We start from the raw sequence: 15,592 nt of genomic DNA, 5'->3' as shown, positions 1-15,592 counted from the left end.
GGTTCACTGACCCCTCCTCCTTTCTTTCTTTTTTTCCAGAAGCCTTTGAAATTGTAGTGCGGCATGCGAGAAACTACACCAACTCCATGTTCAGAAACTATTATCGCAATATAGCTGCCAGAGCTTTTAAATTTGTGGGGGAGTTTTTTACGGACATATCCTTGTACATCCTGGGCTCAGACATCAACGTCAATGACATGATAAACGAATTCTTTGACAGCTTGTTCCCATTGGTCTACCTGCGCCTGGTGAACCCGGGCTCACCGAAGCCTTCGCTGGAAATGACCGAGTGCCTCCGACTTGCCCGGCGAGACCTGAAGGTGTTTGGGAACTTTCCCAAAATCATGATGACGCAGGTGTCCAAGTCTCTCCAGGTGACACGAGTCTTCCTCCAGGCACTCAACCTTGGCATTGAGGTGGTGAACACCACCGACCACTTGAAGTTCAGCAAGGACTGTGGGAGGGCCCTGCTGAAGATGTGGTACTGTGCCCGTTGCCAAGACCTTATGATGGTGAAGCCATGTGCTGGGTTCTGTGGCTCTGTGCTGCAGGGGTGCCTGGCCAGCCTGGTGGAGATAGATAGCTATTGGCAGGAGTACCTCCGTTCTCTGGAAGGGCTGACGAGAGGCATGAGGGGCATCTACAACATGGAGCATGTGCTTCTCAGTCTCTTCTCCTTGATACAAGATGCCATCACATACATGCAGAAGAATGCTGGGAAGCTGTCAGCGACGGTGAGTTCTCCTTCCAGTTTTTACAGACCATTTGCTCTGCAGTCGGAAGCAGTTCTGCTCCTGAATGCCAGTGGAGCCGCAGGAGGGGAGCTCAGGGCCAGTTTGCTGGCTGGCCATTGGGAGAGCAGGATGCTGGGCCAGGCATTCCACTGGCCTGATCCAGCGGGCTCTTCTTATGTTTCTATTGTTTATTTCTTTGAGAGAGCAGTGGAAGAGGGGTGAGGGGAAAGAAAGATATCATACAGAAGCAACTACATGTGAACATGTGCAATAGAGCTCAGCAACAGCTTAGGAAAATCCCAGTTCTCAAATCAGGCTGATCCAGGGTTTGCTTGGAATGGGTTGAGGCATTCCTGGGTTGGATGCACCTGGAAAGATCTGGCACTCTCAAAGCGGGTGGCTGTTTCAAACCCTAATTAAACATGCAGTTGTGGGAGGGGGGATAAGGAGATGCAGGCAGATACTCTCGCCTGTCCTTTCCCCCTTTCCTCGCTGCCGCCTGCATAGTACCCCCAGAGTCGTCGAACTTCCTCCCTGCAGAGGTGTGTCTGGCACCATGAATGCTGAAGATGCGCCTCTTTACCCTATTTTCAGGGCCCACCTTGTTTCAAGTTGCTTTGGACTGTTTCTGATACTGTGTTTTAATTATTGTAACCTGCCCTAGTACCTTGGGGTGAAGGAAGGGGAAATGATAAACAAACAAACAAACAAACAAACAAACAAACAAACAAACAAACAAAAATATTAAATTAGGATTTAAAACATGAAAATGAAGTACTTTGGTGTATTATAGAACTGTAATGATGTTGGCCACATTTGCCCATAAAAACCAACTGCCTTCTGGGTCGTTTTTGTTATTACTATTATGTATTAAATAGTGAGGAGCAAAGGGTGGTTTACAGTATAAAAACACAAAATCCATAACATAGTAAACACAACAATACTACCCTCCCACATTTTATAAGGCCTGGGAGAAGAGGAATGCTTTTGCCTGACAACTAAAGATATGTAATGAAGGCACCATGAGCCTCCCTAGGGAGACCATTGCACAAACAAGGAGCCACTGCAGAAAAGGCCCGTTCTCATGTTGCCGCTCTCCGGACCTCTCATGGAGAGGGCACATGAAGAAGGGCCTCAGAAGATGATCTCAGGGTCCAGGAAGGTCAATATGGGGAGAGGCAGTCCTTGAGGAATTGTAGTCCTGAGCTGTTTAAGGCTCAGCACTTTGAACTGGGTCCAGAAACTATTTGGCAGTCAGTGCAGATGGGCCAGGATTCGCATTATATGCTCAGACTATCTTGCCCCAGGGAGCAACCTGAATGCTAAAATTTGCAGCATCTGAAGTTTCCAAACCATCTTCAGAGGCAGTCTCTTGTTGCAGTAATCTAATCTAGAGGTTACCAGAGCATAGACAATTGTAGCTCTGTTACAGAGGGCCTCAGTCTTACCTGAATTGAGCTTCAGTTTGTTGGTTCTCATCCAGTCCATTACCAAGGCAAGACAACAGTCCAACTCATTGAGTGCCACACCTGAAGAAAAGCAGAGCTGTGCGTCAACAGCATATTGCTGACAACGTACTCCAAAATTCCAGATGACCCCACTCAGCAGTTTCATTTGGAAGTGGAACAGCTTGGGGGATAAACTGAACCCTGAGGAACCCTGAAAGCACTTCCCAAGCGACTCCCTCTGCAGTGTCCATCCAAGAAGGACTGGAACCAGTGCAAAGCAGTGCCACCCACCCGCAACTCAGACAGATGTTCCAGAAGGATACTGTGGTTTATGGTATTGAAAGCCTCTGAGAGGTCAAGGAGAATTAACAAGGACACATTTCCCCTGTCTCTCTCTCAACAGAGGTCATCATACAAGTTGACCAAAGCAGTTTCTATGCAAAAACCAGGCCTAAACCCCAACTGAAATGGATCTAGAAAATCACTTTCCTGCAAGAGTGCCTGGATATGGCCGAGGATTCTTGTGAGAATTTCACAAAAAAAGATTTCTGGATAAGACTGCAGCATATGTGCAAAGAAGCAAAGTGCTACATCTAGATATATTTGTCCATAATTCCATATTTCTAAACCAACTGATTGTGGGGGATATTCCCTAACAGAACTAATTGTAAATGAAGTTAATGTCAGATTGCAAGAAAGGTATTGCAAAAATACCTGCATTCTGATTCCTCCCCAGTATCTCTTCAGAAAATGCCCCCCCCCCTCGAACCTCACGCTCTGGAGGAAGGAACAGACACAAGTGTACATGAGAAGAATGGGAGGGTCCCTCCTCACTCCTTCACTCAAGTTTTTTCAGGCGAACAGATGTCAGATTTGCTTGCAGACCAGCCTTGCCAGTGATGTTTAAGGTGCACCTCTGGCAAATGCTGCTGATGACCAGTGTAAAATGAGAGAGGCTTCCTTTTCCTCTCCTTGAAATTCACTTTGCATTGACCAGCCTGGGGATATGGGGTCTTGATGATGGCTAACTCTCATACAACAACATGGGGCTGGATCCAGTGTTCTCTGTTCATTGGCACAAGGACTTTTGCACTAGAGGATGGGTGAGTTTGAATGTTGCACAACAGAGGAATCCAGTGCAACAGTTGTGCTAGTGGACACTCGTTGCCCAGGCAATTGAGGTGCAGTCTGTTATGCAACAGTGTTATGAGCGATCTGCTTGTTCGTTCGTTTGTGCAGCAATTTTCTGCTGGCACAAAACATTTCACCGTTGGAATGAATGTGCAGTTGATTTGCAACTTGTGTGATTGCAGCTTTACGCAGCTTTTTGGTGGCCAGTCAGCTGAAATCACACAAATTAAATGCACACAAGGTGTGTTAAATGCACATAAGCTCTCAGACTTGCTTACTGGGGTCTGAGAGGTTCACAGAGCCTGGCAAGCAAGGCACAGAACAAAGCTCACTTGGCATGTCAGCTTCAGAAAAGGTGGAGATGGTTATGTGAGGTTGTTCTGGCTATACCCACAACTTTGTGTGCAATCCCTGGAATGTAACCCTGTGCATGATGCATGCCAACTGTCCCACTAAATGACTTTAACTTACTCCTCCATTGGCTACAATCTATAGATTTCTTTTCTTTTTTAAAAATTTCATCAATATAATAACAAGAAAATGGAAAGAAACATTGGCAGCTCATGTCAACAATTAATACACCAATCCTGAATTATATATCTTAATGCAGTTCGTCCATATGTACAAATAGGCATCTAAATGAGATTGATGGTTGTCAGATCCATATTTAAAAATTTGTGCATCCCTACAACATTTGACTTAGCCTGAGTGCTTTAGAATGACCTCCCTTCCAGTTGAGCAATGTGTTGTCAGAATTAATTATCTGTGCTGATTGTTCTTCTTCCCCATTGCATTCCCAGGAAGTCCCATGAGTATTTGCAAGCAAGAAATACTCAGTTTGCAGTCTGGAACTGATGGATTTAGGAGGAAGGGTCAATTCTGACCACTAGACATGCTGGCTGGCAGGAACTGTCTAGAATCCAGATGCTGCTATAAGCTGCTCTGAGTCAAGCATAGAGTATTGTGGGATTGGCAGAGAAATAGCTTTGGCTTGGTAGAATGCTGCTGTAGATGCAAGGTGCAAAAAGGGCCTGGAGAGCTTTATTTGGGGCTGGGAGAAAGAGGAACAGCACTCGCAGTTTGAAAGGAATGAAGTCATAAAGTGTGATGAAGGATTTCTGCCTTACAGAAGCTCTCTAATTGCAGGGAACTAGCTGACAAGGTGAGGGGAGGGGTGCTGGGAGGAGGAAGGGCAGGTGATTTTAAACAAATGGCTTTTTCTGTTCTGGGGTTAATAACTCGTGAACAATTTACTGGTACATTAAAGGTAAACAAAGATTCAAATGGATAACTGGAGGAGAACCTTGATTAAAGCACTTGCGAATAAAGCTGTTCAGCATTTCATTTGCTACTCACAGCACCAATTTCACTAAAGTATCTGGGAGAGAAAAGGCTGCAGGTGACTTCAACATCCGTGCTGAGGGTGCCTCAGTTCTCTCGCTCAGGAGTTCATGGCCTCCGCGGCAATAATGGGCCTGTCTCAGGTGGTCATTGGTCCAACATTGGTCTGGAAATAGAGGGTGACCATCACCTCATTATTATGGTCAGAACACTTCATGGTGAGGTTTGGAATTGCAGCGATGATTCTTCCCTGCAAAGGCAAGGGACCAGTTATGATGGTCCACTCCCAGAGACTGATGGAAACTGATGGATTCCTGACTGTTCTGTGGGATTTTCCAGATGATAGGGCAGGTGATCCTGTTGAGCAGTAGCATAGCTAAGGGGCGGGCGGGGAGGGCGCTTACCTTGGGGATGGGTTTACTGCCCAAGGTGATGCCCAAGGCCAGGCGCCCAAGAGCCTGGTGGACTGCTCCCCAAATCAGCATGGCCCGGGCTTGGCTCCCAGGGCGCTGGGCTGCTGCATCCGCCCCCAGCCACCAGAGGGCAGCTAGGAAAGATGCAACTACCCTGTGCTGGTCCCACGGGGCCTGCAGTGTGCCTGAGCCACACATCTCTCCTGGGAGTTACGCAGTGGCTCAGGCACCTGCAGGCACTGCACTCTGCCTGAGAAGGCAGCATGGGACTGGCCTCCGCCCACAGCCTTCCCCTCAGCTGCCCTCCAGCAGGACTCAGGAGAGTACCTGTGAGTGACTGGAGGGCGCCAGAGCCGCTGTGCTGCGTCACTCGCAGGGGCCCTTCAGCTGTAGGGTGACCCACAGGAACACAGGGGCTCGGGCCCCAGCCCTGTGCTGCTTTTGCGGGCAGCGCTGGGCCAGCCAAGCACACTGCATCTCACTCAGTGTCCCTATGGGAGGGACACAGTTCTGGCAGCATGCCTGACCTGGCTCACCCTGCCCTATGGGTGGTCCCCCCCCCCACGTGGGTGGCACACATGCCCTGGGCAAGCACCTTCCCTAGGTGCCTGAGCGGTTTGCCATGCTGCTGCTGTGGAGGCCCTAGTTTCCCCATGGAATGGTGAGTCTCATGGGGCCATTGACATGATCGCTTCTGAGTGCCCCCTCCAGTGCTGTGGGTCTGTTTTGTTCCTCCATGTGCTGAGGAGCTGTGGTTCTCAGACCACAGACCGGTTGGAGCGTAAGTGAGGAAATGAGATTCAGGTTCATAATCAGGTCTATCATGGTAGCGAGGGCAGCAAAGAGATTCCATGTTTCTGCCTCCATTGCATCCTTGAGGAACCGTCCAGCGGAGTTCTGTGTAGTCCAGAGGTTGGTTACTCTTGTAAGAACTCTGCTTAATTTCCCTGCCATTGTCATTCTTGCATCATTTCTCACCCCTCCTAGTACAAGAGCACTATGGGATGCGGAGGAGAGGCCCCCTGCTGTGCCTTTGTTCAGGAGCTGCTCTGTGGGTGTAATGGGATGCTAAATGGTTTCTGCAGCTTCTGCTGCTGATCTATCCATGATTAGGCTTGCAAGCCAACAGCTGACATTCAAGGTTACAAATGCAGGCTTTTAAAGTAATTTACATTTTCCACCATTTTTACCCTCTCTTATGAGTCTTCTCCATCACACACACACACACACACACACACACACACACACTGCCCATCCTCAAGTTCCTCCCTGGTAGTTGTTTTTTATCCTTTAAAGACAATTTCACTTGGCAGAGCTGGTTGAAGAAAGCAGCCTCTATAGTAGGAAAAGAGCAGAGATTTTAAAAATGCCTTCAGCATCAACCATGGCTTGAGAACTTGACAGGATTTGGTTTGCTGGCAGATGTTTTGGACTGCAGTTCCCATCAGCAGCCTGCCATGCTGCTTACAGATAATGAGAGTTGTAGTCCAAAACACCTGGACTTAGGAAAAGCTGGCTTCCTGTCTAACCAGATTCCCTCTGAAGTTGGTAGCATCTTGTAGCTGCCCATCCATTCCATTTTTTGTGCCCCCCCCCCCGCATCTGTCATTCCTCCATTGACTTAGATTGTAACCTCCCCAGAGCAGGGGCCTGTCTACTTGCTCATTTGAATGGTTATGATGTCCATCAAACACATTCAAGGTGTTGAATAAAGCAGAGGTTGTCAGGTGTGGGGCAGGTGAGTGTGGCAAAATGGTGTGGTGGGTCAAATTAGGCACTCTTGTGGGCCTGCGTTCACCCAGAGGGTCAGAGGTTCCCCATGGCTGCCTTAGAGCAATGTGGTTGACTGAGGTTTTCAACCTGAGACCTTCAATCTAGCAGTACAGATTTATATTACAATGAAAGGATACTAAATAGGTTCAAGGTGTTGTTGATGGTGCATGAAGCCTATGTAGTTTGTATCAGGCTACTCAAATCAACCCCTGTACTCTGCAGGTGAGGGCTTCCTGCAGATACTATATTATCAGGAGGTTCATACTGTAGAATATTGGTAGGAATCGGGCCTCTGATGCTGTGGCACCTGCCCCTTTGGAGTTCCCTCCCCCTGAGTATTAGGCAGGTCCTGTCTCCATTCTGTTTTCAGGGTCTGCTGAAGACCTTCCTCCTTCAACAAGTCTTTTAAGCTGAGATCTTCCCTGGGCTGCATCTGCACTGGAATTGCTCTTAAGATATCTTCATCGCTTACTGTTTGCTGCCCTGGGAGGAAGAGCTTGACATAAATAAATTGGATGTGTAGATCTGCTCTTCACTAGTGGTCCCAGGGCAGGTTATGGCAATTGTAGAAGAAAGAGAATGCCAGCATCTACAGCATAGAATGGTCTTCAGCAGACAAACCAGCAAATTACTGCTGAGACTGTCTCACCGCCACTGTAACAGATGGGGCTATATTGAAGATATGAGGGGTGAGCCAGAGGCTGGCGTGTGGCTGCCTCGTTGACAGAGTTCCCTCCAAGTGGCCAAAGCGAGTGAAAGGAAATTCTCTCACACCCTCTTACTGTGCCTTCCATCCTGTTTTAGCCCTAATGCTTTCAATCAATTTTTAAATTGACATTCATGGAGGCAAGGAGGATAACTAACTTTTTATGCCTGGTTATGTTTCTGTTAGAGCTATTTCACACTCCGATGTTGAAAAGGAGAAGAGAAAACATCAGGCTGTGGCAGAGGGAGAGAAGGGAAGCAGGGCCGTTCCATTGGCTCTGTTGAGACAGCAGTTGCACCTTTCAACTCCCCCCGTGGTGGATATCACCAATTGAGGTGCTGACAACGAAAAAAGTAAATATGGAAGGGAAAAGGATATTATGAGGATACATATGAGGATATTACCAGGAAAACAGATCAGGGGATAAAGCTCAAACCATATGAACAAATTGGAAAGATGCTAACAGGGTGGCTGTTAAACTGGGCCAAAACAAACAAGATGAACTTTAACAGGGAAAAATGTAGTATTGCACTTGGGCAAAAAAAATGAGAGGCACAAATACAAGATGGGTGACACCTGGCTTGAGAGCAGTACATGTGAAAAGGATCTAGGAGTCTTGGTTGACCACAAACTTGACATGAGCCAACAGTGTGACGCGGCAGCTAAAAAAGCCAATGCAATTCTGGGCTGCATCAATAGGAGTCTAGCATCTAGATCAAGGGAAGTAATAGTGCCACTGTATTCTGCTCTGGTCAGACCTCACCTGGAGTACTGTGTCCAATTGTGGGCACCACAGTTCAGGAAGGACACTGACAAACTGGAACATGTCCAGAGGAGGGCAACCAAAATGGTCAAAGGCCTGGAAACGATGCCTTATGAGGAACGGCTAAGGGAGCTAGGCATGTTTAGCCTGGAGAAGAGGAGGTTAAGGGGTGATATGATAGCCATGTTCAAATATATAAAAGGATGTCACATAGAGGAGGGAGAAAGGTTGTTTTCTGCTGCTCCAGAGAAGCGGACACGGAGCAATGGATCCAAACTACAAGAAAGAAGATTCCACCTAAACATTAGGAAGAACTTCTTGACAGTAAGAGCTGTCCGACAGTGGAATTTGCTGCCAAGGAGTGTGGTGGAGTCTCCGTCTTTGGAGGTCTTTAAGCAGAGGCTTGACAACCATATGTCAGGAGTGCTCTGATGGTGTTTCCTGCTTGGCAGGGGGTTGGACTCGATGGCCCTTGTGGTCTAGTCCAACTCTATGATTCTATGATTCTATGATCACCAGATTAGTGACTTATTAAATGAAGACAAAAAGAGAAATGGGTTTAAAGACAAAAAATCAAAATTCCAAATCAAGTTAATAGAGTGTAAAGGTAAAACCTTATCTAGAATATATAGTCTGTTGCTTGAATGGTATACAAAAGACAAAGAAGTAAAGGAATCAGTGATAAAATGGGTGATCGATATTGGGCATAACATCGAATTGGAAGCGTGGAAAAGACTATGGAAGGAGGGTTTGAGATTTACAGGATGTGTGGCTTTAAAGGAAAACTTACTAAAAATGATGTATAGATGGCACTTGATGCCAGTAAAGTTAGCTAAAATGTATAGAAAAAGAGAAAGAAAATATTGGAAATGTAAAAAAGTAGAAGGGGATTATTTTCATATGTGGTGTACCTGTGACAAGGTTAAAAAAATTTGGGAATCAATTTATAATGAACTCAAAAAAATATTTAGATATACTTTCCCCAAAAGACTGGAAGCGTGTCTATTAGGTTTAATAGGAACGGAAATCAAAATGGGAGACCAAAATCTGTTTATGTATGCTACGGCCGCCGCAAGAACCCTCCTGACCCAAAGATGGAAATCACAAAACATACCAACCATCCAGGAGTGGCAGGTGAAGTTGATAGAATATGCAGAACTTGCCAAATTATCAGGGAGGATCCGGGACCAGGAAGATCAAAGATACCAAAATAATTGGAGTAAATTTATTGAATATTTAAAGAAGAAATGTAAAGAGGTCAAGACACTAGCAGGATTGACATAATACCTTCAATGTATAACAGTATTATTGTGAGAATGATGTGCGTGATAGAAAGGGGTTAAATATACCAATTGCAGGGAGGGAGGGGAGTCGCGACTCGGCAGAGTCAAAGGGAATGTATGGCATTAATATGGTTTGTTGGAAAAGAATATGTAAGGAAAACAATAAAAATTTCCTTGGAAAAAAAGAAAGAAAAATGTTGCCAGTCCTTTGCAAACTCTAGATCTGTCTGCCAATTGTGTAAAAACCTCCTTCTTCAGGCTGCAACTTGTGCATTGTTTAGTGGGTCATTCCTAGGGCATCCTTGATGTGAGCTGCACTGACTCTGCTCGCAAGGGAACTACTAGGTTAAAACTTGGCTAATTACTTTGTTAGCAGGTCTGCAGAGAATGAAGCCAAAAGTAACCTTCCTTAGCACAATGAAGCTCTCTTGTCTCTCTTTGCAGTGTGTGTGTGTGTGTGTGTGTGTGTGTGTGTGTGTGTGTGTTTGTGTGTGTGTGTGTGTGTGTGTGTGTCTGTGTGTGTGTGTGTGTCTGTGTAGTCAAGACATAGCATTACATACTTTCTGGTCAAAAGATTCTAGAGAATGGGTATCATTCATTTATATATTCTTTTCTTTTCCCACATCCCCATGAGTGAAATGGCTCCAAAGTTCCCCGCAAATAAATCGAAGTGAAATAAAAATGAGTTATAGCAATAAAAGCAGGATTTGCAGTAATCCACGGCAGCAGAATCGCACGCAGGCTGCTGACTGGATTTCAGAATGATGTGTATTGATTGAAGCCAAATGAATTAACTCCCGGCTTCTTAAGGGCTCCATTATTCATCTCTTAATTTCTTTCTACGACCCATTAATAAACTTGCTGGGCCCAAAGCCCTGCAACGAGAGTGTGCTGTCGGGAATGCTTCGCCCTGCCCTAGTCCAAGGAGTCCCTTGGTAACTTGAGCTCCATCTGCATTATGCATTTGAAGCTGTATCATGCCACTTTAGAACAACCACAGTTTCCCCCAAAGAGTCCTGGGAAGTGTAGTTCATTAAGGGCGCTGAGAGTTCTCTGGAGGCCCCATTCCCATCACTGAGCTACAATTCCCAGAGCAGTTTAACAACCCAGCCTCTCTTTCCAGGAAACACTGTAAATTGATGCTGGGGGTGGGGTAGGGGGCAGGAATAGGGGCCTCCTGACAATTCTCAGCACCCACAACAAACCACAGTGCCCTGAATTCATTGGGGGAAGCCACAACTGTTTAAAGTGGTATGATACTGATATAAATGTATTTTGTGCAGTTGGGGCCTTGTTATGACTGATTTTGACTCTGTTAACATAGGAAGAATATTTGGGCAGATGCTTGTACTTGGAACTCTATGGCTGAATGATGCCACCAAGTGAGGTGGTTTACCTGCCTGCCCTGTTGGTTGCACCAGCCCTTGCCAGCCTTGTCTCCTCCATGTCTTCTTCAGCTACAGCTCCCAACAGCCCTGCTGGTGGGAGTTGTAATCCAACAACTTCTGGAAGCTGCCAGGTTGGTGACGGCTGGGTGGTTGACAGTTGCCTTCCAGAATCTTTCCTGATTCTTCTAACTGAATCCAGGGCCTTCTGCCTGCAGAACTGTGGGAACGTTTATATAATTTAGCAGAGTTTAAACGATCCCCTGTTTGAGTTTATGCAGCGACAAGCGGGTTGCTAACTCGTTTGAGTCCTATCAATAATTATACCTTCCTGGTTGATAATCCCTTTCTGTCCCTCTTAAAGAAACCACTTTACTATCAGATTCATTCAGGTTTACAGAGTTGTTCCTGAAGGCAGGCTTAGGTTGCATAACAGATAAACTATATACTAGATAGCAGTGAGTCATGAGAGGACTGCATCCGAGTAGTTACCAGTTACCACTCCTTGCAGCAGCCGACCAGCTGACAAAACTGCCTGCACACAGAGGCCGCCAGTCCTCTCAGAATGTTGGACTTGACTGACAGCTTTATATTCCACAAGAACATGTGGTATACCAGCTGAGTCATGGGTCTTCCCCATAACAAGATGGCAGTTGCTTGGTTTGCAGCTTACTTAAAGGGGTTCCATGTGCCATGATGTTCAGCAGTCATTTATGCTGGCTGGTCTTTCTATCCTAAATCAATTTTCACCCCTAGTTCCCTGTCCCTCCCAACATCAGTTGTGGAAATGAGGCTTTTAGGCACTCACCTAGAGAGGAGTGCATCAGTGCTGGTGACATTAATTCGTGGAAGGATTCACTTTTACTGGGCTGTTTTGCCATCCTGTTTATTTATTCCTTGGCTGCATATTCCAGATATATTGACCCATGTTTGCCGGTAGATAAGTTTTAATCTTACTTTTGGTGGTAGCAATTAATCTTCTCTCCCCGCCCCCCCATCTCCTGCTTGAATAGGAACGCACTTCTCGTGAACAACTTTGTCTGCTTCAAGAAGTGTTGCCTTTCTGCTAATTTTATTGGCGTGAGAATTGGAAAGAGATCCTTGCCGCACAAGATGGCCACCATCTTGGATGGCTTTAAAGGAGAATTGCACAAATTCATGGAGGAAAAGAAAGCTACCAGTGGCTACCAACCCTGACTGCAGTGTTCTGCCTCCACTGCCAAGAGACAGCACTCCTCTGAATACCAGCTGAAGGGAGAGAGTGCTGGAAGTGTTGGGATGCAATTCATCTTGCACTGCATGGGAAAGTAGATAGGAGAGAGGAGCCTCCAGATTTCCCAGACTATCATTTCTTTCCTAACCTGTGCTGACCTTCACTCGGGTGCTAGATTGACTCTAGGGTTGCTGACCTCATTTCCTGCTTCTTGCTTCTTCATCCCCATCCTGGCAGAGGAGACAAATATTATGCCTCTCCTGTTGAGGGGCAAGAGCAGGGGTAGGCAACCTAAGGCCCAGGGGCTGGATGCGGCCCAATCGCCTTCTCAGTCTGGCCTGTGGACGGTGCGGGAATCAGTGTGCTTTGACATGAGTAGAATGTGACCTTTTATTTAAAATGCATCTCTGGGTCATTTGTGGGGCATAGGAATTTGTTCATTCCCCTCCCCCCAAAAAAATTGTCCGGCCCACCACATGGTCTGAGGGATGGTGGACCGGCCCATGGCTGAAAAAGGTTGCAAGAGCAAGCATGGCTCAAGGCACCTCCACCTTAGTTAAGTAGAGCTAGTGATCTTTCCTATTAAGTACCGTATGTACTTCCTGCGATAAACATAGCTTTTTTATTTTATTTTCCTGAAGTCAGAGTTTCAGCGTGATTATATCCAGGGTAGCTCCTCCAACAGAGATTCAGTATTAAGTTCAACATCTCCTGAACATTTTTACTCCAGGTGCTAAGAGAGTGCTGCTGCGGTCCTTCTCGACAGTTTTCCCCAGGCATCTGGTTGGTCACTGAGCACAGCATGCTGGACTGGGTGGGCCCCCTTTGGCCTAATCCAGCAGCTTTGCTCTTCGTTCTTTTGAAAGTGTTTGTGGTGTGACGCCCTCCCAAATCCACTTAGGTTGTGGCTGTGTGGATCTTGCACATCCCTGCATGGTAGCACTTTCAGAAGCAGGGTACCTCTGGGTGCCGGAGGCTGGGAATCACATGTGCAAAGAGTGCTGCAGTTGAGCTCAGGTCTTGCTTGCAGGTTTCCCAGGGGTACCTGGTTGGCTACAGTGGTACCTCGGATTACAGATGCTTCAGGTTACAGACTCTGCCAACTCGGAAGTAGTACCTCGGGTTAAGAACTTTGCTTCAGGATGAGAACAGAAACCGTGCAGCGGCAGCGGGAGTGGTACCTCAGGTTAAGAACAGTTTCAGGTTAAGAATGGACCTCTGGAGCGAATTAAGTTCTGAACCCAAGGTACCACTGTATTATGAGAAGAGGATGCTGGACTCAGTGGGACATTGGCCTGATCCTGCCTCTTCCTATGTTCTTTCCCAACCTCTGGCTGCTTGTCCCCCAGGGGAGCAATGGTAAGAAGGTTTTTGATAGACAAAGTTTTTTTATTTTATTTTCAACCAGGTCTAATCTAAACCAATTAAATATTATTACAGAGATAATTTAACCTGAAATGTGGATTAGGAAGTACAAAGGATGCTCATCAGATTTTCTTTCTTCATGGAGGAATTAAGTTATTTTCAAATTCAAATCCTGCATCATTGAATTGCTCTTTTTATAAAGATGTGGATCAGATTTTTGTTTTGTTATGTTGCTAAACAAAAGACTCTTCGCTTGCTGTATATCTTGTTCTTTCTGAACATGGCAGCAAGTGCATTTCAGCTTCTGAATGGATAGATTAGATCAGGCGCCCTTTGCTGGAGAATATCCTTTGTAAATATGCATGACATCGACCCAGCTGCCATTTTCTCCTGAACATTCCAGCTAGTTCTCCTCTCTGAATTATCGTACTTTGTCCGAACTGGCAGAGTTCTGGATCAGTGGATGTCTTGGCTCAAGCTTCACCAGATGCTTTGCGCCACACCTCCCAGCAGACCCAGCTTCTTGGAAATGTAAGAAATTGCTGTGGACCCCACAGAATACTCATTTCACATAAGGAAAATGGGGTGATTAGAACCACCTTGCCCAGCCAAAATTCCCCCCCCCCCACAAAAAAAACACACCACTGCTGCCCCAATTCAGGCAACACCTCCCTCCAAAACAGGCAAAACACTCCTCCAGTCCACAATAACAAACTACCAAAGATTAGGCAAAATGCATATTCAACCACTCACTCTACTTTTCCTTTCCTGTGAAGATAGTCTCAGCCTCATGGGAAAGAATTCAAAAGACTGGCATTTTTTATTTTAAAGAAAAATCAGGAGGGGCAGGGACCTTTGGATAACAACATATATGGGACCCAAGGACCACAGAGAGAGAAAGAACAATAATTATTGGGGTTTTCATAGGCGCGTTTAGGTTTTTCTGTATTCAGAAGATTCATCTCTTTACCTCTTTAGTTCTGAGCATTGCCAGTTCTTCTGTGAAATGGGTATTTTGTGGCTCCCAGAACAGTTTTTCTTGGGTATCAGGCTATGGCTGTTGGTTCCCAATGATCCCCTGAAATAATGCATCTATCCTGACTGTTTCTTTCCCCACTCCCAAGAAACGGGAGGTTCTTCTTACCAGTAAGTTTAAAAACCATGCAGGCACCTACTTGATGTCCTGAGCACCTGAAGTTGGCTCCTGCAGTACATTTTAAATGCAGCCAAGACTGGAGGTCAATGTTTGTCCTGATCTTCTGACCGTTTGTCTTGTCTAATGTACTTACTTGTTCATAGATAGGTGTGGGTAGCAAAAGAGTTCCTGGAATGCTTCCAGGAAGGGATTTCTATTGGATTGTAAATCTAAACTAGTCGAGCGTCTTACAAGGTTGCTTCATGTGTTCCCAAATTGTGATTACCTTCTACCAGCTGATAATTAAACGGCCAGTTTTCATTGGTATGCCATGCTGGAACACTGTTATATAAATATGTACAATTGCTACTAAGTTGCTAATAGGGAGGAAAGGAAGGAGAGAGGTCTAATTAAGGAGATAGGATATCATCATCACTTTCCTCCCTCTCCTCTCCGCTCTGCTTTTCACAAGCAGTAATTTGAAAAGGGCCCTATTAAAGTCATTGGTGGACAAGTTAATGCTCTGTTTCCTAGAATATTGCTCTTCACTCTGAGGATGATAGTCCATCATAAGGGGGGGGCGCACATGCACTAATTGCAGAAAACCCACAGTCAAAAATGCCTCTGCTTTCCAGAGTTTGATAGCTCTGGACCCCCCCCCCCCGCCCTTTTGTAAATCTTTTGCTTTCTCAGAGGGAAGCTGTTAAACTTCTTGTGCTTCTTTTGTGCATTGTAGTGATTCACAACAGTTCCTCCCTGTCCCCAAGTTTGGAAGAAGATGTCTGTGGTTTGTCACTGCTGGTGCTTAAATGATATCCCCCCGTAGTCTGTTTTAATTTATTTATTTCCAGCGCAGGCAATGTTGTGCCTTCCAGATGGTGTACCAGCATTGTGATCACTTT

At 45.9% G+C, this 15,592-nt stretch overlaps 1 protein-coding gene across 3 annotated transcripts in view; it reads left to right on the top strand.

Annotated features, from left to right (window-relative positions):
• Positions 1 to 15,592, top strand: part of GPC3 (glypican 3) — a 249,630-nt gene that overhangs the window by 111,019 nt on the left and 123,019 nt on the right. For all 3 annotated transcript variants that reach the window (XM_028714644.2, XM_028714643.2, XM_028714641.2), the window contains one exon: positions 40 to 734. In XM_028714644.2, the coding sequence (XP_028570477.2) occupies positions 40 to 734 (695 nt within the window). The remainder of the gene's footprint in view (positions 1 to 39; positions 735 to 15,592) is intronic.

Source organism: Podarcis muralis, chromosome Z, assembly GCF_964188315.1.
Source record: "Podarcis muralis chromosome Z, rPodMur119.hap1.1, whole genome shotgun sequence".
In the NCBI taxonomy this organism is placed as follows: Eukaryota; Metazoa; Chordata; class Lepidosauria; order Squamata; family Lacertidae; genus Podarcis; species Podarcis muralis.
Note: the sequence above shows the minus strand (reverse complement) of the source record. Positions and strands in the feature narration are given on the sequence as shown.